This window comes from Pecten maximus, chromosome 1, assembly GCF_902652985.1.
Source record: "Pecten maximus chromosome 1, xPecMax1.1, whole genome shotgun sequence".
Classification (NCBI taxonomy): Eukaryota; Metazoa; Mollusca; class Bivalvia; order Pectinida; family Pectinidae; genus Pecten; species Pecten maximus.
The window spans coordinates 46,170,342-46,193,244 of record NC_047015.1 but is presented as its reverse complement, the minus strand read 5'-3'; the positions used below and the strand labels follow the sequence as shown (position 1 = coordinate 46,193,244).

At 36.8% G+C, this 22,903-nt stretch overlaps 1 protein-coding gene across 4 annotated transcripts in view; it reads right to left on the bottom strand.

The window, feature by feature from the left end:
• The window catches only part of LOC117335464 (paladin-like), a 142,393-nt gene that overhangs the window by 30,790 nt on the left and 88,700 nt on the right, over positions 1 to 22,903 (bottom strand). For all 4 annotated transcript variants that reach the window (XM_033895476.1, XM_033895484.1, XM_033895493.1 and 1 more), the window contains exon 3: positions 14,040 to 14,219. In XM_033895476.1, the coding sequence (XP_033751367.1) occupies positions 14,040 to 14,219 (180 nt within the window). The remainder of the gene's footprint in view (positions 1 to 14,039; positions 14,220 to 22,903) is intronic.

The window sequence follows — 22,903 nt, the reverse complement described above, 5'->3', positions numbered from 1 at the left end:
CTGATGGGGGACCTTGCATTGGAGTGGCTATGTGATATGAAATTTATTAATTATTTATTTAAGGTTCAATATTTTGATATAAAACATACCAAAATTGTTAATTAAACAGAGTGACAGGTTATGTTGGCCTTTGATTGGTTAACAAGTCAATATTTATGCATGAAGAGAAAATAGGTATATTGCACATGTCTATATACAACAATTTAAAAATATTCCAATGACATTTTAAATTGACGAATTAGTTAAGGACAAGTGGTTACGTTACTGTATACATCTATAAGTGTAACATGTTCAAATTCAAAATAAGTAGTTATGTTTTTGTGAGTCTGTTCTTTATGTATGTACTGTAAACGTGGTTAATTTCACGGGGGGTAAAGTTCGCGATTTCGATATGTAAACTATACGCATTGGGGTAATTTTCGCGATCGATCCACATTCGTTTGTAGTTCGAGATTATGCAAATTGATATCAAAATAATGCGTGGGGGAAATTTTTGCGATCAAAAGGACTCCGTGTAATAAGCGTAAATTTCCCCCTCCCGCTTTCCACGTTTACAGTATACATTTTTTTGCTTGAGGGTATTTGTTGTAAGGGCCTGTTTCCAAAATGGCCCCTTCTCTGATTCAAATTTCCTGTTGGTGGTGCATTGCCCATGCCGTTGTGGTCACAAATCTATAAAGTATAAAGATTTAGGTCACTTGGTTTGTTTTTTATGGCTCCTCAAAGTTGTACCTTTCAGAAGCTGTCTAAGTGTTGATAAAATGTGCATGTTATGTAAAATATTAATGAAAATCTAATCAAATGATGGTCACCATAAAGAATACATTCATGGCATGATTGTGACAAAAAATCATGCTTCCATCGCGCCATTTGGCTGTTTTATGGAAGAAACAATCTCAAAAAGTCCATTTTCGATGATAACATTTTAGACACAAAAACTGTGTTTTTTTAGAGAATACACCCTTTTATGGGCGTTGGATGCAAACCAATTTTTATCCTATTAAACAGTACATAATATGCTACTGATGAGAGGAAAAATCATCAACATGTAAGTGGTGGAACATTTTCAAATCTTGGGTTGAATTAGCCTATGGTTGAATTGCCGATTTTCGACTTTCTTTAGATAATTAACAAAAACACGAGAGTATTTGCTCGGTATGTTGAGGATATGTACACAGATATGAAAAGAAGTGAGAGAAACACTTTTTCATAAAAAAAATCCAAGATGGCTACTTCACAAGTCCCCGTGGTTGAAGATATTAGCTGACAAATAGACAGAACAACAAACAAATCTAGATGTGATCAAGATCAAAACACGGGATTTCCAACTAGAAAATGATTGCAGACATGTTCTCGTTCTGACGAACGCTTTTGTACGTTTTACCTACGATTTCTCTTCGTTTTCTCTTCGCTTCCTTTCTTTAACCGATCAATTGACTTTCAACCCTCTCTGTGACCTTGAACTTCGAAGGTCAAGGTCAAATATGTGCATAACTTTTGTAGCCAGTCATTAATGCTTTATATGTGCCAATTATCAAGTCTGTTGGTGTCAGAGTATTGGAGGAAAAACATTTCAAGTGTAATTGTAGGATAATATTTAATTTTGGCAGTTAAATGTTTTCCTATGTATTTTTTCTGAGATAAAGTTGACGTTTTGACCTGGAAACGTTGCAAACATCTTCAAACAAACTTTTTCTTTAATATACAATAAAAATTAACCGTTTGAAAGAGAATTTGAAATTTTCGATTTTTGATCATTTGACCTCTGTGACCTTGAACGAAGGTCAAGTTCATTGAAAAGCAATCAAGTTTGTAGGCATCCGTACATGCTATCACTGTGCCAAATATAATATCTGTGTATGTAAAGATTTTGGAGCAGGGGGTAGTTAAGTGCAATTTTGGGAAAATTTGAATTTTGGCGGGAAAACAAACATTTTTCAAAGTGCCATTTCTACGTCATTTTTTATCGCACGACCATAAAACTTGAACCGATGCATTGATTGTTTAAGGAAAAAAACGAACGAACAAAGAACCTGATACAAAAGAATTTTTGTTTAATTTTTTTTTTATTATTTGACCTTGAATGAAGTTCAAGGTCAGTGAAAATAACTTCTTTTGTAGCCACTCTTATGTTCTATGGTTGTGCCAAATATCAAGAGTCACAACGCTTTGGAGATGGGACAATAAAACAAGGAAAGTGAGACAAGAATAGCTAGCGTCGAGTCAATGATTCCGTAAACGTATAGACAAAGACAAGAAGATACTGATAAATGTACAAGGCCACACAATCAGAAAATTCAAAAGATGACAACTTGAGATAGAACAGTATTCATGTATCAGGGTGTCCTCAGTGTAAATCTTTATATCGATACTGTTTATTTAGTCGTTAGATATCATAAAACTGTCATGAAAATATCTGCTCTGATATTCAATATAAAATTTTGTATATAATAAGCTATATAATAGGGTTTCAGACAAGGTTGTTACTCATTTCCCCTTTTCTTTCAATTTACAACCACATTCAGGCGGAGATATGAGAACGTTCCACCACATGGAATTAGCTGATTTTTGGTACACATACATGTATGAAACAAGTAAAGCTCTATCCGATTTTGTGATGGAAATTTGCATCCAAAACTATATAACGAGAGAAAATTGCAATTTTATGGCATTTTTCTTCATAATTGTGTCTCTGCAAGTGCATTTTCATCCGAGAAAATTTTTGCTTTATGTTTTATGAATAAACACGATGTTTTGGAAATATTTATCAAAAGAAATTTATACTATGTTGCGAATTACAATTTCGAGATAACCTTCTTTTATTTACGACCTTATGTCTTTGATGCTCAAAATGACAACTTTATAAAAATACATTTTCACTGACATTATGAAATCTGGGTGTCGGAAAGGTGTAAAATTATTCTTCGGAAAAGAAAAAAACTGTAGTTGAGCTAGATAAGAAATTATACGGGGGCAGGCTCCTATGGAGAATTAACATTACTGGAAACAGGCCCTTTGTTTTTCTTCCTTTTTAAAAATTTTCCTTCTCTCTCTCTCTTTTCCTTTCTCCTATTCTATATATTCCATTATTGCCCTCATCCTTGCTACGAAATTGACACAGGCAATGCTCAAAGAGTCAATATACTCCAACGACCAAGAACTTTCAATTTTTTAGATGTTTATAATCAAAACAGGATGCATTTTTTTTTTATTTTACCTCTTTGCAATATTACAATTTTTTAAGGCCCGTCACTGTTCCCTGTTGTCTTCCCAAATGGGATTTCCTACTTTATCCCACATAAAAAGCATTGAGACATTAGTTGGTTAACAGGCGGAGAAAGATAGAATTTCTATTTCGTCAAGATGCAATTAATTATTTTTCCACTTCAAATTTAAAAGAAAAGAAGTAAATACATTTGGAGGGTGGTAATAGCATAAAGTAGTTGACTTTTTGTTTATAAAAAATATACAACATCCTAATTCTTGTTTTAAATTGATCATATACTTTTTGTCCGAGCACTGTAGCATCCTTAATTCAATTCATTCCTAGCCATAAAAGGTTAGGTGTACTTTTATCCGACACTTGTGAGTTAATGATGATGCCTGGTACTATGTTAATATGTAACAGTTACTCGATACGATATCAAAATATAACAGTTACTCGATACGATATCAAAATATAACAGTTATTCGATACGATATCAAAATATAACAGTTACTCGATACGATATCAAAATATAACTGTAACTTGATAATTTAGATCAAAATAAACAAATCAACATTTGATACCCTTTAAGCTCACGTATGACAGGTAGCATTACTTGCTTCACAGTTTCTCAAATTCATTCTACTTTTGAGCCATATCAGACACAATGATATTAGAAATATTACAACTACTATTCATAGTACGAATTTACAAACAAATACTTGAAGGATATAGTGTGTTGAGGAGAAATATTCGGACCCATCCTGAACTCTTCAGGATTTATCGTAGAAATAATTAAGCGACATTTGATTCTCCCAAGAGTTCCACATGAATTTGTCCTCGCCAAACTCCGCGATGATAGACATAGGTGGCTGTTTCAGAGCACCTAAAAACTTATCTTCAAATGAGATATCTAGGAGCTAGCTATCATAATCAAATAGTGACTAGTGGAGTCCAGACCCATGACGCTGGAAACACAAATGAATCCGTATGAATCAGTTTGGCTATGTTGACAGTATCTCCATGTTAGAGTGACCTATCAAGTGTTCAGCCAGTGTTGTATTAGCCTTCTCTGCCAATATCTATCCAATGATAAGAGTCAGTATTTCATGGCAAATCATTCTCAAATTCATTTTCAGACACACTGGAGACCAGAATAGTGATCGAGTTTTGCCAATTATGTGCTGGTCATCGATTCCATACCACAAAACCATCTTTACATGTGGGTCCAGGAAACTGCCTGCCACCAATCAGTCTTCTCAATGTCTGACCAGTATTTTGAATCTGACAAGTGATTACAGTTATTCCCATTCATACTGGTAGACTAATCGGCCACGAATCTTTTACCAATATCTCCATGGTATAATTTGGAGGTTAATGTTCTTACAAAAACAACACATAAAGTTGAATTAATGTCCACAATTTTCCTCTGCTTATTCTCACTAAAAACAATTGCAATGACCAAGGTCAAATTCTACATCAATCATCATGCAAGGTCAAATTCTACGTCAATCATCATGCAAGGTCAAATTCTACGTCAATGAGCATGCAAGGTTAAATTCTATATCAATGATTAAGGTCAAATTCTACATCAATGATCAAGGTCAAATTCTACAACAATGATCAAGGTCAAATTCTATATCAATCATCAAGGTCAAATTCTACATCAATCATCAAGGTCAAATTCTACATCAATGATCATGCAAGGTCAAATTCTACGTCAATGATCATGCAAGGTCAAATTCTACATCAATCATCATGCAAGGTCAAATTCTACATCAATAATCATGCAAGGTCTACATCAATGTTCAAGGTCAAATTCTACTTCAAAAACTGTTTTTATTCAAATGGCACTATTTGATATGTCTGTTTTGATAGTCATACATTTGGCATTCTGTTATGACTGGTTGTTATAGTACACTTGTATACATGTATATAAAATATCCTTTTTGTAATCAGATACAATCAATGTACTTATATAATATATCTTTCTCATTCTTATATGTCAGAGACCTTTTCTGAACTCGGATATACATATATTTATCACACTTGTATATCAGTAACATTTTTGTATTCAGATAAATTGGATCTTTATGGTTGTAGTCATATAGGACCTGGTACCCAATACATTTTGTGTGATCCTTTAATCAAGTACATGGAATACAGCTTCCAGCTGATGAAACAAAGCCTGGGCTCAGGGTTCAACAAGATGTACAAAGTCACAGGTAGCTTGGTCAGACAGCTGGGGTCAACAAGCTTTACCAAGGTCACATATGTAGCATGGTCAGACAGCCAGGGGTCAACAAGGTATACAAAGGTCACATTGTAGCATGGCCAGTCACAGCAAGGTGTCAACAAGATATATTAGGTCACATGTAGCATGGCCAGTCACAGCTAGGGGTCAACAAGCTAAATTAGGTCACATGTGGCATGGCCAGACAGCTAGGGGTCAACAAGATATATTAGGTCACATGTAGCATGGCCAGACAGCTAGGGGTCAACAAGATAATACAAAGGTCACATGTAGCATGGCCAGTCACAGCAAGGGATCAACAAGATATATATTAGGTCACATGTAGCATGGCTAGACAGCTAGGGGTCAACAAGATATATTAGGTCACATGTAGCATGGCCAGACAGCTAGTGGATCAACAAGCTATATTAGGTCACATGTAGCATGGTCAGACAGCTAGGGGTCAACAAGATATATTAGGTCACATGTAGCATGGCCAGACAGCTAGGGGTCAACAAGATATATTAGGTCACACGTAGCATGGCCAGTCACAGCTAGGGATCAACAAGATATATTAGGTCACATGTAGCATGGTCAGACAGCTAGGGTCTTAAATTCTTTACAGGTAAGATCTATGTAACACCCTTCTGCCCCTCATAGTTACCCTGACACCTTGTTTACAGGTAAGATCTGTATAACATCCTTCTGCCCCCCCCCCCCCCCCCCCCCCCCCCCCTAGTTAGCCTGACACCTTAATTGTTTACATTTCAGATCTGTGTAAACACCCCCACCCCCACACTCCCCCATATTTACCCTGACACCTTAATTGTTTACAGGTAAGATCCGTGTAACACATTAGAGTCACTTTCTGTGGTTTTCAGACTTAGTTAACATACCTAATACGTCTGAGCTGTAATCCTTGATTTAATCACATTTCCCAACGTCATTACCAACCATTAATGGCATTGTGTAAAATTGACATCAATAAAATAAAATCAAATTCACCCCAAAATCATCACCTAATTCACTCCAAAATTACCATCTTAAGGGAAAGGCTTAGGATTACATATACTGTTGCTGAAAGTGTGCTCGATACATCCCATAATCCAATTCATGGCTGCCCAACTCTTAAAGATTTTAAGGTCGGAAATAAAAGTCAACAATAATCTAAGGTAAAGTGTGTAGATAAACCTAGTTACGGTAATGGACTGGCGCCGATCTGGTTTGGTGTCGAGTCAGGTCTTGTCATTGTTAAACCCAATACAGTTCACCATCAGTTGCATAGTAGTAATACTCCCCTATAGGTATGGAGAGAAGTCCACAAAGAGGGAAGATAATTGGATAATTGGGATCTATTACTCATCATCAGTAACAAGTTCATAGCCACCAGACATATACATCTAACAGAGATCGAACCACACACCTCAAATCATCTCCGTAACGACTCATCGATTGTGGTCCCTCTAACTTAACTAGTGTAGAAGCTACTCAAAATCTTAATCACTCACGGCTAATATTCGGACGTCCAATATATCTTGTTATTCTTAAAGCATGACCTAAGGTCAATATTTCTTTTCAACTAGAAAATGTCTGTAAGACATAAATGCCCCCTCTACCATGTGACCTTTGTTTAAAATTTGACCAATTAATCCATGAAAGAATGAAGTTGTTAATTGTTAAATTGAATCAGTTGATGATTTCTTATATATAGCAAGTGTGACCATGGCCTTCACCTTGAAACCCTGAAACAAACAACGTCCAAATTTTACTCATACTTGACCTTTCTATAAAGTTTGACCAAAAAATTGTCAAAGAATGAAGTTGTTAAGAGTTTACATTGATTTGAGATTGGACAGGATAGGATTGATATAGGCAACACCACATACCCCCTCCCCCCATTTTTTATGGTTTGGGCATAAAAATACAAATGGGAAAGTTTTGAGAAATATATCAATATGCACTGGTGATATTGGTGAAGAAATTTGTCTGTATTGATGGCTGTGGAAAAGTATATTTATTGCGGCAGGTTGTAATACTGTTAAACAAGAGGCCCATGGGCCTTAACGGTCACCTGAGTTAGGATATATTTTAGCATATTTGGCCCCTGTGACCTTGAATGAAGGTCAAGGTCATCCATTTGAACAAACTTGGTAGTCCTTCATCCCAGCATGCTACAGACCTAATATTGGGTCTCTGGGCCTTTTGGTTATCAAAAAGGTCATCATTTAAAAATCTAAGCATATTTGACCCCTGTGACCTTGAATGAAGATCAAGGTCATCCATTTGAACAAACTTGGTAGCCTTTCATCCCAGCATGTTACTGACCTAACATTGGGTCTCTGGACCTTTTGGTTATCAAGAAGAAGTTGTTTAAAGATTTTAGCATATTTGACCCCTTTGACCTTGAATGAAGGTCAAGGTCACCCATTTGAACAAACTTGGTAGCCCTTTATTCCAGCATGCTACAGACCTAATATTGGGTCTCTGGGCCTTTTGGTTATCAAGAAGAAGTTGTTTAAAGATTTTAGCATATTTGACCCCTGTGACCTTGAATGAAGGTCAAGGTCATCCACTTGAACAAACTTTGTAGCCCTTTATCCCAGCATGCTACACACCCAATATCAGGTCTCTGGGCCTGTTGGTTATTGAGAACGTTTACAACGTAAATTGTTTACGACGGACGACAGACGATGGACGATGGATGACGCACGACGGACGACGCCGGACAATAGACGATCGCAATAGGTCAACTGAGACTTTGTCTCAGGTGACCTAAAAAGGTGAGTAAAAGGTCATCAAACTAGCTCAGGCTGGTGAAAATTTCAATTTATAGCCTACCCTACAGGTATATAGTGGGCTCAGCCTCATCGCGAGCAAAACATTTTTCATCACTCCTAAATCCTATATTACAGATTAGGTGCTGTTGACTGCTTCAAGTGTCCACGATAGCAATTTCAGAAGCAGCCGTATATGTATTGAAGCTACCTAATTTGTCATTATCATCTCTGAGGAAGTTCTCTAAAAGTTGGGAGTATAGGTCATCTGATATTAGCTCAGGCTGGTAGGAATTTCCCTTTTGCCTGGTATTACATGTAGCTGTCATATGCCTTGAGGTCAAAATAGTTTGAATGAGACCCAGCAATATTTAACAAGCTAAGATAATATCTGAACAGTGCATTGGACCACTTCAATTGTATTGATAGGCTTTCATTTAAAAGCTGAGCCTGATTTGGTAATTATCTTTGAGGAATGAGGTAAAAAAGATTATACGTCATATATAACCATGTAGAGCAATGTCCTTAATATACTTACATGTAGAGATCGAGAGGTCACTAAGGTCGCTCCCCCAGGATGGATAGGATATTTTATTATTGATCTTCTTTAATACTGTATATTTCAATACAATTTTGAGACACTATACTTTATATCCCTTCACTGTTTTTGAGGATATAAGATTTAGAAGATTTGGCTAGCATAATCATTTTACCTGTGAGTCGCTATTAGAATGTATTGGAATATATTAATCAAGATCCCCAATCCATGCAAATATTGTAGCAATCAGCCAATAAGGTCACAACAGCCTCATATAATATATGCGGATAATGCCAATAATCCAACTTGAACTACAGACTTAGTTAATGAGTCTACCAAGCAAGTTTCATAAACATCTGAACATTCTGTCAAAAGATGTTGTATGGATTAAGCAATCAGCCAATCAGGTTATAGCAGCCTCATTTAATTTATAACGGAATATGAAGATAATCAAAGTTGAGTGAGGGTTTTAACTTTTAGGTAATAAGACTATAAGTCTACCAAGCAAGTTTCATTAAAATTCGATCATTCCTTCAAAAGATATTGTGCGGAAATTAAGCAATCAGCCAATCCGATCGCAGCAGCCTCATTAAATATGCACAGAATATGCCGCTTATCAAAGTTGAGCAAGGGGTTTAGGTTCACAATCTGATCATTCCTTCAAAAGATATTGTGTGGAAAGCGAATCCGAATGGGGAAGGAGTACGGATGGACAGAACCCATTTATATTATTAGTTATATTTGTTTGGCGAGGGATAATAAAATCTGATAGGTGTAGTGTATATGTACACCACCTTCCCTATAGACAGTAGCTACAATGGACCATTCCCAAGTCTAAAGCACTACTCTGTGACAAAACCTAGTCAATGCTTTGTGACAAAAACTAGTCAATGCTTTGTGACAAAAACTAGTCAATACTATATGACAAAAACCAATTAAAGGTCATATAGCATACCTTCCCCTGCCCCACCCACCCTTCAACTGTATCATTGCATGTTGTTTGTTTAATTCAGTAATTAAGACGCATTGGTCATTATTATTTTCAAGAGGCTGATTTTTTGTTTTGCTTAATTCAATAAGCATGCTGGTATTGCTAAAGCAAAACATGTCCCCTACCTTCCCAACTAAAAATAATAACAGTGTCCTTGACCTTGACCCAAAAACCCTGAGACTCAAACTTGATATGTAGCTACTCATATTGAAGTTACATACCAACTTTCACTAACATACCTTGATGTATAGCTGAGAAAAGTGCGAAAAAGTAAGTGGAATGACTGACCATAGGACAGACGGATAGGAAGAAAACCTATAGTCCCCTGACCTGATCTAAACTCTAAATTGAACTGACACAACTTAGGACTAAGGGGAACCTACACATGAAGTTTGAGGAATATCCCTCCAGCACTTTTCAGGAAATAGTGATAACAAACTTCAATTATCAAAATCCAATATGGCTGACTGTCAGCTATTGTTTGTTTTTCTGATCAAAAATTAAATTCATGGGGAACCTATGATGAAGTTTGAGGAATATCCCTTCACTACTTTCCAAGAAAGAGTGATTACAAGGATTATTTACAGACGGATGGATCACATCTGAATATAGTGGACTAAAAACAGATACAATGTACCTTGAAAGTGGATATTATCAAGAAAATTATAGTCCTGCAGTTCACAATTTCTTTCCACTGATGAAATATTAAAATTTGCTTGAAAATTTGAACCATCAAAAGGAAAATCCTTTACAATGCATCGTAAACTATATGTTACTTATTGCATTAAACAAATTACAGTGTATCACACAAATACAGTGTGCCAAATAATTATAGTGTATCAAACTAATACAGTGCATCAAATAACTCAGTAACAGTGTATCAAATGATCAGTGTATCAAATAATTAATGTATCAAATAAATACAGTGTATTGAATGATCAGTGTATCAAATAATTAATGTATCAAATAAATACAGTGTATTGAATGATCAGTGTATCAAATAATTAATGTATCAAATAAATACAGTGTATTGAATGATCAGTGTATCAAATAAATACAGTGTATCAAATGATGACAGTGTATCAAATAAATACAGTGTATCAAATGATGACAGTGTATCAAATAAATACAGTGTATCAAATGATGATAGTGTATCAAATAAATACAGTGTATTAAATGATTAGTGTATCAAATAAATAGTGTGTCAATATGAATACAGTGTATCAAATATTGACAGTGTATCAAATATTTACAGTGTATGGAATGATTAACAGGACTGTGGATATATAAGACAGAAAACATAGATATACATATATATTTACAATGCTCAGAGTTTATATAAAACAAAGGAATAATTTTAATGTCAAAGCTGTCCCAATATCATCCACAAAGTCGGGACAATGGAAGTGAATCAACAGACTTGACACGAGAAATTGGAAATAATGAATAGTGCTGTTCTCTTACAGTATACAGTGTATCTGTTGTCACTGAACATCAGATAAAATGATGGAAGGGCTGGTGTTGGATACCAATGGAGCATGCTTCATAATAACAGTATTCTCTCTGTGTCATACTCCATTGCTAAATTCTTACATCCTCACGCAATCTGATAATTACATTTCCCAGCACTGTGTAAAACTAGGTCATGGTTAATCTCTGTTAGGATTATATATTATATTCCTTGCCAGGTAGTGGTTTGATGATGAAGGTGTACTTTCCGGCTCGGCCAGAGTTATTCAATTTGTAGAAACAGAAATTAAAGCGTTCACATCACTAATGCTATTTCCTTACAACTTCAAACGCTTTACGCTATCAGGAGAGTAAGGATAAAACGACATAAAAATATGTTCTCGAAGGACTGATAATAGTACTTATCATCATCAAAAGATATTATGCATTCAAATATTCCTAATTTAATGATTCAAATTAGTCATAAAAGTTAAATGGAATCACTTCCTTGATTAGTCATGTGGAAGCTTATGAAATTATAGCCGATATATACACTGTTAGATTTACAGGCTGTGTACACCAACAGCTGTATGGTCTCTGGACGATATTGACAGTACCTCACGAGACCAAACTTTGATATCAAACACAGCTTTAGCCAAATAAAATGGAACTTTATTCATTACAAGTGAGAACTCCATGAGTAAGGGCATTTGAGGAGGGAAGTTGATTTATATATAAAGAAGCTAATGATCCAGCTTCGTGTTACTATGGGAGTGCATCTGTCATTAGATTCCAATTTATTACGTTCAAATGCGAAGTCTGCTAGTAATGGAATGATTTTTTTAACAGACATGTAACCAAGATTGATTCCAAACTACAAAGATTTGTGTCAATGATAAGTGAGAAAATGAAACAGCAGCCATGTTCTGTTCCAGCTGATATTATCAAACAATGGTGTTCGTGTCAGCTAACGAGTAAATAAAACCAGGTAACACCTAAACAAAATTTAATTACAATCTTAATAGCATGATGTTTACCTTACACTGTAGTGTGAGTTATAGTCAATAGGAATGACAGAGGAAGGAATTAAGAGAGGTACGTAGGACAAAGCAGACAGAAAATCAAATGGTGTGGTGACCATACGATACATCAATGGGGTGTCTAGCATCATCATCACATCAGCACACCCAGGAGACCACATAACACTATCAAACAAGTGTCCCAAGGATAAATTGTCTAAAGAAGATGATGTGGTTTACCAAATTCTGAGAAACAGCAGCAATCATAGTTACATTGGTGAAATTGGACAGGGATTTGGAGCACACACTTCTCGAGGAATATCAGACAGACGTATAGCTACAGATACATCAGCCATCACAGACAACACCAACACTGCTTGATAAAGGGAACAGATATTTTTTTGCCCAAGACCATTGACCTGTACAACCATGGCCCATCCCCAAAAAAGAGCCTTCCTGATATCTTGTGACCCTTGACCTAAACAACCATTGCCCATCCCTCAAAAAGAACCTTCATGAGATCTTGTGACCCTTAATTGACCTGTACAACCATGGCCCATCCCCACAAAGGAGCCTTCCTGATATCTTGTGACCCTTGACCTGTACAACCATGGCCCATCCCCACGAAGGAGCCTTCCCGATATCTTGTGACCCTTGACCTGAACAACCATTGCCCATCCCTCAAAAAGAACCTACATGAGATCTTGTAACCCTTAATTGACTTGTACAACCATTGCCCATCTCCACAAATGAGCCTTCATGAGATCTTGTGACTTTTGCCCTGTACAAGTACAAAAGAGCCTTCATGAGATCTTGTGACCCTTGACCTGAAGAAACATGGCCCATCCCCAAAAAAGAGCCTTCATGAGATCTTGTGACCCTTAATTGACCTGTACAACCATTGCCCATCTCCACAAATGAGCCTTCATGAAATCTTGTGACACTTGATCTGTACAACCATGGCCCATCCCCACAGCGGAGCCTTCATGAGATCTTATGACCTTTGATTTGTACAACCATGGTCACACCACAAAAGAGCCTTCATAAGATCTTGTGACCCTTAATTGACCTACAATCACCTGAAGTTCATCTCACAAAACAGCCTTATCAGTCTTACAAGATCTAATGGATCTATATATGGTATGTATCTATATTTTGGTTACAACCTGATAGCTTTAAATACATTTTTATCTGATAACTCTATTACGGCAGTACTAACTTTTTTATGTAGATTTTATTGCACTTCAGAGGTAGAATTATTTCACGATATTACATAATACCGTCTCATCCGTTTTTTCTTACAGCATCGAGACCTGATGTATTGTTATCTGGAGATACAATCCCTGCAGAGACGCCATTCCACATTAAAACAGACATGTAAGTTTGACTTACACAAATGCCCAGGAGCATTGTTTGGATTCTCTACTTCTGCATTAAAGTGATTTGGCTGATCGCGTTTAATAGGAATTGCTACAAACTCAAGGTCTCCAGACAGTACCGACAATAGAAAATATACTATTTCTAAGTTTATTGGCCCGTATAGACAACATTTAACTTTAAAAAAGGTTTTGTGAAGGTGTTAAGCATAAATGAATTGAGAAAATTGCAATTGTAGTTGAGAATTACTTCTGTAAGCATGTTCAATAATGCCTACTGGCATAGTTTAGTTAAAATGGAATAATCACCTAAAACATCCCTCCATCAAACCAAACATGACAATTAAGGAAACAATGGACAATGAAAAATGGGTGATTATTTGTTACATTTCCAACGGGGACCTTTCTGATATGTGCTGTGGGCAACACCGAAGCGAAGAAGATGGATACTTACTGTTGGTTCGTCCTGGGCTAAGTAGTTGAGGAGTTTGGATAGGCCTCGTTCTGTTGGCTGACCACAGGCATACACCGAAAAAGGCAAATTGACCTTGTGAAGGTTGGGTGTGCGGTAATGTTCCATGGACGATGTTTTATCCATCTTGTCGTTAACATCTCTGACCAGGAAGTACTTGCCCTGAAACACAGTAAAACAAGGTTACATGTATGTGTAAAAGTGGAGAGCAAAAGATCACTACCTCAATCTGGTGGAATGTACACTTACAGGGTTAAAGGTCAATATAGTTTGACCCCAAGCCTTCAAGCCCTTGCAGCACAAACTGAATAGCTATCAATATACTTCTTCATGTTACAGAGTTGGAGCCGATGAAGGATTACTCCAAGAGGAAGTTTTAGGATTACTGAAAGGCTTCTTTAGAGCTAAAGAACCTAGGTTGTGGTTGTCTTCAGGGCAAAAACAAGAGAAGAGTATAAGGTCATTTTAATTGCCCAGTGTGGTAGGAATTTCATTTTAGCTTGGCTTATAATAAGATTGTCTGCGGAGAGAGCGAGAGGTTGTTTCATGAGCCCAGTTACATATTACTTTTATATATATATTTCTCACGGTACAACTACGACAGGAAATTCAAATCTATATCTTCGGATCACCAACACATAGTGTATATGATACGTACATTGCGCTGATGTGGCGCAGCGGTATAGGCTGCGGGTATTTCTGGCTAGGCGATTGGGTGCTGTAGATCGTGAGTTGGAGGCCCGGTCAGAGCACGAGTCAAAAAGTTGTCTTCCTTTGTCATTTGTGTTGCTAAGTTATATTACTTTTATATATATATATATATATACATACCTGTAATCTACTTATATGGGTAAAGGTAATAATTATAGAGCCCAGAATGCCTTGATGATGTCAGTGTTAAATAGTATACAAATATATCATGGGTGTCTGTGCAAATATAGTCCAGAATATTTAACTCCACGGTACTGGTAATCGAACGATGTTCTATTGCACGAGGCCGATGGCCAAGTGCAACAGAACATCGGTCGATTACCAGTACCGAGGATAAAATATTCTGGCCTGTTGCACAGACACCCATGACATACTTGTTTTAATACATAATCACCAAAACACACTTAGAAAGCCGATAAGTTGCCATGATTGTCGTCTAGCAGTGTGGACATCTGAGTGACTTAGACGCTTGAAATGGTAGGACTAAATTCCAAAACGTCACAGGTGTTCCATAGTTCGCACATGACCAAATTCGTAAATGTCACAAATGTTCAATAGTTCGCACGTGACCGTGCAATAGTCATTTTAGCCGTGCAATAGTTCAAAATATAGCTTAAGCATCATAGTTACAGTTTGGTTTGGTTTATTTTGTTTAGTTAAGGACTATCAAATGAATTATGTAATAATATAACATAACTTGTATTTGGGAGTACCTGTGAGTTAATTATCAGAGGGATGGTTATGAAACGACACATTAATAACAAAGTATGAACAATAATAGCATATTATTTGTTTAGGCCTATTTATTATTTTTGGGCCTCCCGAACCAGAAGGACTGAACAGCTTTATCATGCAGTTCAAAATAACCATATCAATTATTTAGTAGCTGTTGTGTCTACTGCTAGATACATATTCAAAGATGCTAGTTTGTCTTGTAAATCCTTTGTAAAGAATAATTTAGTGCTTTTGAGGGTTCTGCATGTGCTTGCTACAAAACCAGAACACGTTTTATCATATTTTCAAAAACAACAAACCTGGGATGATGAATTCAGCTATCTTCTTTGTGTCCCCATTGACGGTCTTTACTGATCAAACTCTATTTCCATTCCACACATATTTACATTACACCAATGAAGTGCATGCAAATATGGGCAAACAAATTAGTTTGCATTAGAATGGCTTACATACTTCAGGGAATATGATCAGAAAAACTATTTACAAGAATCCTTTATTCTATGAGGAGAAACATATTAAACTTCATTTCAAAGTATTAGAATCCATCGTTTTTATAAAATTCATATCAGGAGATTAATTGAGAATGATTAAGTCACTGGATAAAATTCTGTCGGCTTCATTAACTAGGATAGTATCCATTAACAACAAACAGCCATCTTGATAAGTTAATAAAGGAAGCCAAATGTAGCATGATAGACAACAGCCATACTTTTATTTCATGCTGGCTCAAAAGATATCCATTGCTAAAGTGTAACCATGACAACAGAAACCTTATTTGTGTATTTTTCATTTTCTTAATTGTTTTGTCCCTTTCTCAAATTGATTTTTTGTCAAAACTTGTCTATGCCTCTCCCTGCGGGTTTATCCCAATATCTTTTTCCTTAAAACTTTACTAATGCTGTTATTTTCCCTTAACCAAATTATTTCATTACATTAAAAGTGGAAATTGTTTTTATAAAAAAAAATTCTTTAAATAATGGATATTTTCCTGATAGTGATCACTTCGTATAAAAACCATTTTCATATTTTTACAGAATCTTAAGATTGCCTCCATTTATATATAAGTGACAGACAACTGACAATGTTCTGTACTAGCTCCCAGAGTGACATCTTCACACACCCTATCTGAGGGATCATTATAATAATAGAATCTTCCATCAGAGGAAGCCAACATTATCTGCACCTACTGAATGTGACTTTATAAACTTGACCTTTGACAATATACACCTTGACCATACACCAACGGCCTAATTGGCATATTTAGTAATATCAAACAAGAAAATTCCTGAATTATCAAAATTTTAAAGGTTTGGCCTCCAAGGACCCGAGCTTTATGAAGTTTAAAAAGTGTTAATTTGCGCATGTGTACATCTTAAGGACCTAATAGACAAAGTTTTCAGAAGAGTGTCCTTTAAGTTTTCAGAAGAACGACCTCTAAGTTTTCAGAAGAACGACCTTTAAGTTTTCAGAAGAACGACCTTTAAGTTTTTCGAAGAATAACCTTCAAGTTTTCAGAAGAAAAACCTTTAAGCTTTTAGAAGAATGACTTTTAAGTTTTCAAAAGAACGGAAGTTTTCAGAAAAATTACCTTTAAGTTTTTAGAAGAATGACCTTTATAAAGCTTTTAGAAGAACGACCTTTAAGTTTTTAGAAGAATGACCTTAAGTTTACAGAAGAACGACCTTAAGTTTACAGAAGAACAACCTTTAAGTTTTTAGAAGAACGACCTTTACGTTTTTAGGAGAATGACCTTTAAGTTTTTAGAAGATTGTCCTTCAACTCCAAGGATCTTCTAAAAACTCAATTGATGATCTTTTCAAACTCATAGGATGATCTTGGTTGCCAAACCTAAAATTTCGATGGTCGCTGAGGTGTATGTGAAGGCCGAGTTTCTAAGGGGGAAGACCTGGGACAGGTACCCAGTTACTAAGTGGGAAGACCTGGGACAGGTACCCAGTTACTAAGGGGGAGGACCTGGGACATGTACCCAGTTACTAAGGGGGAGGACCTGGGACAGGTACCCAGTTCCTAAAGGGCAGGACCTGGGACAGGTACCCAGTTACTAAGGGGCAGGACCTGGGACAGGTACCCAGTTACTAAGGGGCAGGACCTGGGACAGGTACCCAGTTACTAAGGGGCAGGACCTGGGACAGGTACCCAGTTACTAAGGGGCAGGACCTGAGACAGGTACCCAGTTACTAAGGGGCAGGACCTGGGACAGGTACCCAGTTACTAAGGGGGAAGACCTGGGACAGGTACCCAGTTACTAAGGGGGAAGACCTGGGACAGGTACCCAGTTACTAAGGGTATTGACAGAAGACAATTGTCCTCAACTCATGTTCCTTCCATACACAAATGGTCCTGGATTTTTTAAAAACTTCAAACCAGATCAGTATCTGTAAAGGTACTTTTCGGGGCTTTTCAATGCAGGTAGGGTTTATTTTCAAAGGACAATAAGACCCCTATGACTGTGAATGTAGGTCAAGGTCATTCATTTGAACAAACCTGAAAGCCCTTCACCCATGCATACTACAGACCAACTATCAATTAAGTCCCTGTGCCTCTTGGTTATTGAGAATAAATTGTTTAAACATTTCAGCATATTTGATCCTTGTGACCCTTAATATGGGTCAAGGTCATTCATTTGAATAAACTTGGTAGCCTTTCACCCCAGCATGCCACATCACCAATACCAGGTCTTTATGCCTCTTTATTTTTGAAAAAAAGTTATTTAAAGGAAAAAGTTGATGCCAGCGGGATGGACTGATGGACAGACGGACAACGGACAGCTGATGCCATGGCATAAGCACCTTCGGGAAGGTGAGCTAATAATTCATTTTTTCCGCAACATCATTTTGATGATATTTTGGAAAGTGTATGAATAATGACAATGCAACGAGTATAATACTTTAATTCAATATTGTTGCTACTTTCACTTTCTTCTAACATACAGGGTATTGTGCATCAGTATTTTACATGGAAAATTTCTTCATATTTCTTTATCAATACACTGTACATTAAACATTATTAAATAGAGGATATCAACAGTATCGTCAGTTATACCAAATATATTTCATATACGAACACTTAATTAGCATGAGTGAAAAATATCGAAATATTAGCCACACACGTGAAATATTTTTGGTATTAATGAAGATACTGTCAGATATTCTGTTTATTAGATTTTACAGCAAAATATACCGAGGCAGCTCAATCTGTCCCAGAATTCATTGCGGTCCCCTGTCAACGGCTCACAAATGTATGCCAAATTGTGACTTAATGTATTCTATCTTGCATTCTGATCACATATAACATGACGGAGAGCTATATGCAAATCTTAATTTTCCCCATTGTGGTTTGTAAGCATGAGTGTTCTGATTGGTCAAATCAGAAAAAGTGATATTTTTCACTAGTACAAACACTTTTATAGAACGAATAATTTTTGATATTTCACTGGTAAAAATGTAATAAAATACAGCCATGAATGAAGTCAGAGCAAGAGCAAGTGATTGAAAAAAGCTAACAAATACAAAGAAATTATAGCAAAATTAGATTTTGCAGAAAGACTTTTGATCCCAATATATATATAACTTTGCTGTACTTCAATTTGCTGCCATAAAATCTGTACATGTCAATTTCCTTTCTTTGCTGAATTCACTTTTATATGCTTCACTACATGATATATCTAGTCCATAGAAACACTGCTCTCGTAAACTATACCAGTGTGAACCAGACCATTCACTTTGAAATAATGTAATGATTCCTTAGAGGTTTTGAGACAAAGGACTGTGACATGTTTTCAGGATATTTTTTTCTAAATTCTTCAGAGATCGATTTACAAAATGTAGATATTAGAAACAAAACACAAACAGAATGGAAGTCATTTAAGTAGAACCCTGGTAAATACTTGCTCTATTATACCTCTCGGCCAGAGAGATCTTTTCTTTAGTTCGATTGGTTGAGCATACCAAATAGGCGACAGATCGCTGGTTCCATCTCTAACGGAGGCAGTGATTTCAATTTAATCAATTCTCACTCTGTTACATGGCCACCCATGTGGGATTCTGGAAGTATACTAAACAATACATAATTTGAGGAAGAGTTATCTTCCCTAATAGGGAGAGTATGTAACCCTGGTAAATACTAGCCACATATACTCAGCTCAGCTAGAGAGAACATCTTTAGCTTTAGCAGGTAGTAACTAAGAGATCCCACTCATTTGATCTCTCATAGAGGCAGTGATCTTAATTAAATTTTTCATGCACTTTTTTTTTATTACATAAGTATATTCTGGGACTATGTTATTTTCAAGCAAAATATACAGGTTCTGTCAGAAGCCTCCAGTTCTTTAATTCTGCAAAGTCATTAACACTACCACAAATCTTAATACTAAACTTTTACTCTAGGGAAGGGGGCTTATTTGAGAATACATATATTCCTTTATATAATACTTCTAAAATTCAGTAAAGAAATTAATTTTAGGTTTATGCTTTAATGTAAATTAAAGTACAATGAACAGCTTCCCATTAGTTTTGTATGTAAAAAACATTGTCAATTTCATCTTCTCTTTCACTTGTCTTAACATTTTATGTCTGACAGATCATCTTCTTTGAGTCACAAAGGTAGAGCAAAAGTTTTAGGTCCTTCCTTCAAAAGAGGAATCTTTTCCATCAGAACCTCAGTAAATTACTAAGTGATATAAAATCTATACACACAGGGTCATAAAACAGCCAGCGACACTAGCTAGAGAAGAAGACTATTTTAGCAGCGCCACTCCTCAGCTGTTTTCGTGAATTCCCCATGAGAGTGATCACCTCTATTAGCCGAGATCTGACGTCTAATCTAATATACTTGGTAAAAGCCCTACACTACAGGCAAAGTGTCATCACCTATATAATAGGGGCAAACTCCAATCATCAGATCGCGGTTCTATAATATCATTTTTTATCTTAATTTACTTTGTATCTCCAGCATGTATTTTTGGTTGATATGCACTATTCCTGGCACACTCCTAAATGTCTTTGGACAATTAGATGCGCTGTGATAAAAAGTGACATCATTAATTTGCATTGCCATGCTTCAAGTACCATCTTATAAACTTTCCTTAATGACTAAATCAGACATGCGGGATGATGATCAGATGAACCCTGTACCCGATCCTCCTCTGAAGTAGAACTGTAAGACACAGGCCTACTGTAGATCTCACAACGATTTCCATAACAGGTCAAATTAACATCACATATTATCACAACTGATCAAATTTCTAAGGTATCATGCAGTTTTGTGCTCACAATTTCAAAATATTGGTGAGAAAGGCATTATGTAGAAGTGTGAACATGTACATGTTCCACAAAGATCAGATTAACAAAAAAGCCTTCTTTAAGGATTAAATCAGAAATAAATCATCAGCTTCAATCTCCCCTAATTACTGACCAGTTACTTGGTAAATTGGTCTAGATGGTATATTACACAAAATTATTGAAAATACTGAATAAGAGAAATAACTCAACCAGACTGCTAAAATAACACCTTTATCACAAGTGAACTATTGAGGAAGTTTCCTAAAATAAGAATATGAAATGGTAAGTAGTCCTTCATAAAAAAAAAACCTTTTGTCCACAGAGAGTGGAGATAGTGGGGACATTTGTCCTCTGTTAGATAAGCCCTATGAAGAAAATTGATGCCCTCCGTTAGATAAGCCCTATGGAGATAGTGGGGACATTTGTCCTGTGTTAGATAAGTCCTATGGAGATAGTTGGGACATTTGTCCTCTGTTAGATAAGCCCTATGGAGATAGTGGGGACATTTGTCCTGTGTTAGATAAGCCCTATGGAGATAGTGGGGACATTTGTCCAATGTTAGATAAGTCCTATGGAGATAGTGGGGACATTTGTTCTCTGTTAGATAAGCCCAATGGAGATAGTGGGGACATTTGTCCTCTGTTAGATAAGCCCTATGGAGATAGTGGGGACATTTGTCCTCTGTTAGATAAGCCCTATGGAGATAGTGGGGACATTTGTCCTCTAGACCTGTTAGATAAGCCCCATGAAGAAAATTGATGCCCTCCGTTAGATAAGCCCTATGGAGATAGTGGGGACATTTGTCCAATGTTAGATAAGCCCTATGGAGATAGTGGGGACATTTGTCCCATGTTAGATAAGCCCTATGGAGATAGTGGGGACATTTGTCCTCTGTTAGATAAGTCCTATGGAGATAGTGGGGACATTTGTCCTCTGTTAGATAAGCCCTATGGAGATAGTGGGGACATTTGTCCTATGTCAGATAAGCCCTATGGAGATAGTGGGGACATTTGTCCAATGTTAGATAAGCCCTATGGAGATAGTGGGGACATTTGTCCTCTATTAGATAAGCCCTATGGAGATAGTGGGGACATTTGTCCTTTGTTAGATAAGCCCTATGGAGATAGTGGGGACATTTGTCCTGTGTTAGATAAGCCCTATGGAGAAAGTGGGGACATTTGTCGCATGTTAGATAAGTCCTATGGCGATAGTGGGGACATTTGTCCTGTTAGATAAGCCCTATGGAGATAGTGGGGACATTTGTCCTCTGTTAGATAAGCCCTATGGAGATAGTGGGGACATTTGTCCTGTGTTAGATAAGTCCTATGGAGATAGTGGGGACATTTGTCCTGTGTTAGATAAGTCCTATGGAGATAGTGGGGACATTTGTCCAATGTTAGATAAGTCCTATGGAGATAGTGGGGACATTTGTCCTGTGTTAGATAGGCCCTATGGAGATAGTGGGGACATTTGTCCAATGTTAGATAAGCCCTATGGAGATAGTGGGGACATTTGTCCTGTGTTAGATAAGCCCTATGGCGATAGTGGGGACATTTGTCCTCTGTTAGATAAGCCCTATGGAGATAGTGGGGACATTTGTCCTCTGTTAGATAAGCCCTATGGAGATAGTGGGGACATTTGTCCAATGTTAGATAAGCCCTATGGAGATAGTGGGGACATTTGTCCTCTGTTAGATAAGTCCTATGGAGATAGTGGGGACATTTGTCCTCTGTTAGATAAGCTCTTTGGAGATAGTGGGGACATTTGTCCTCTATTAAATAGATAAGTCCTATGAAGATAGTGGGGACATTTGTCCTCTATTAAATAGATAAGTCCTATGGAGATAGTGGGGACATTTGTCCTGTGTTAGATAAGCCCTATGGCGATAGTGGGGACATTTGTCCTCTGTTAGATAAGCCCTATGGAGATAGTGGGGATATTTGTCCTCTGTTAGATAAGCCCTATGGAGATAGTGGGGACATTTGTCCAATGTTAGATAAGCCCTATGGAGATAGTGGGGACATTTGTCCTATGTTAGATAAGCCCTATGGAGATAGTGGGGACATTTGTCCAATGTTAGATAAGCCCTATGGAGATAGT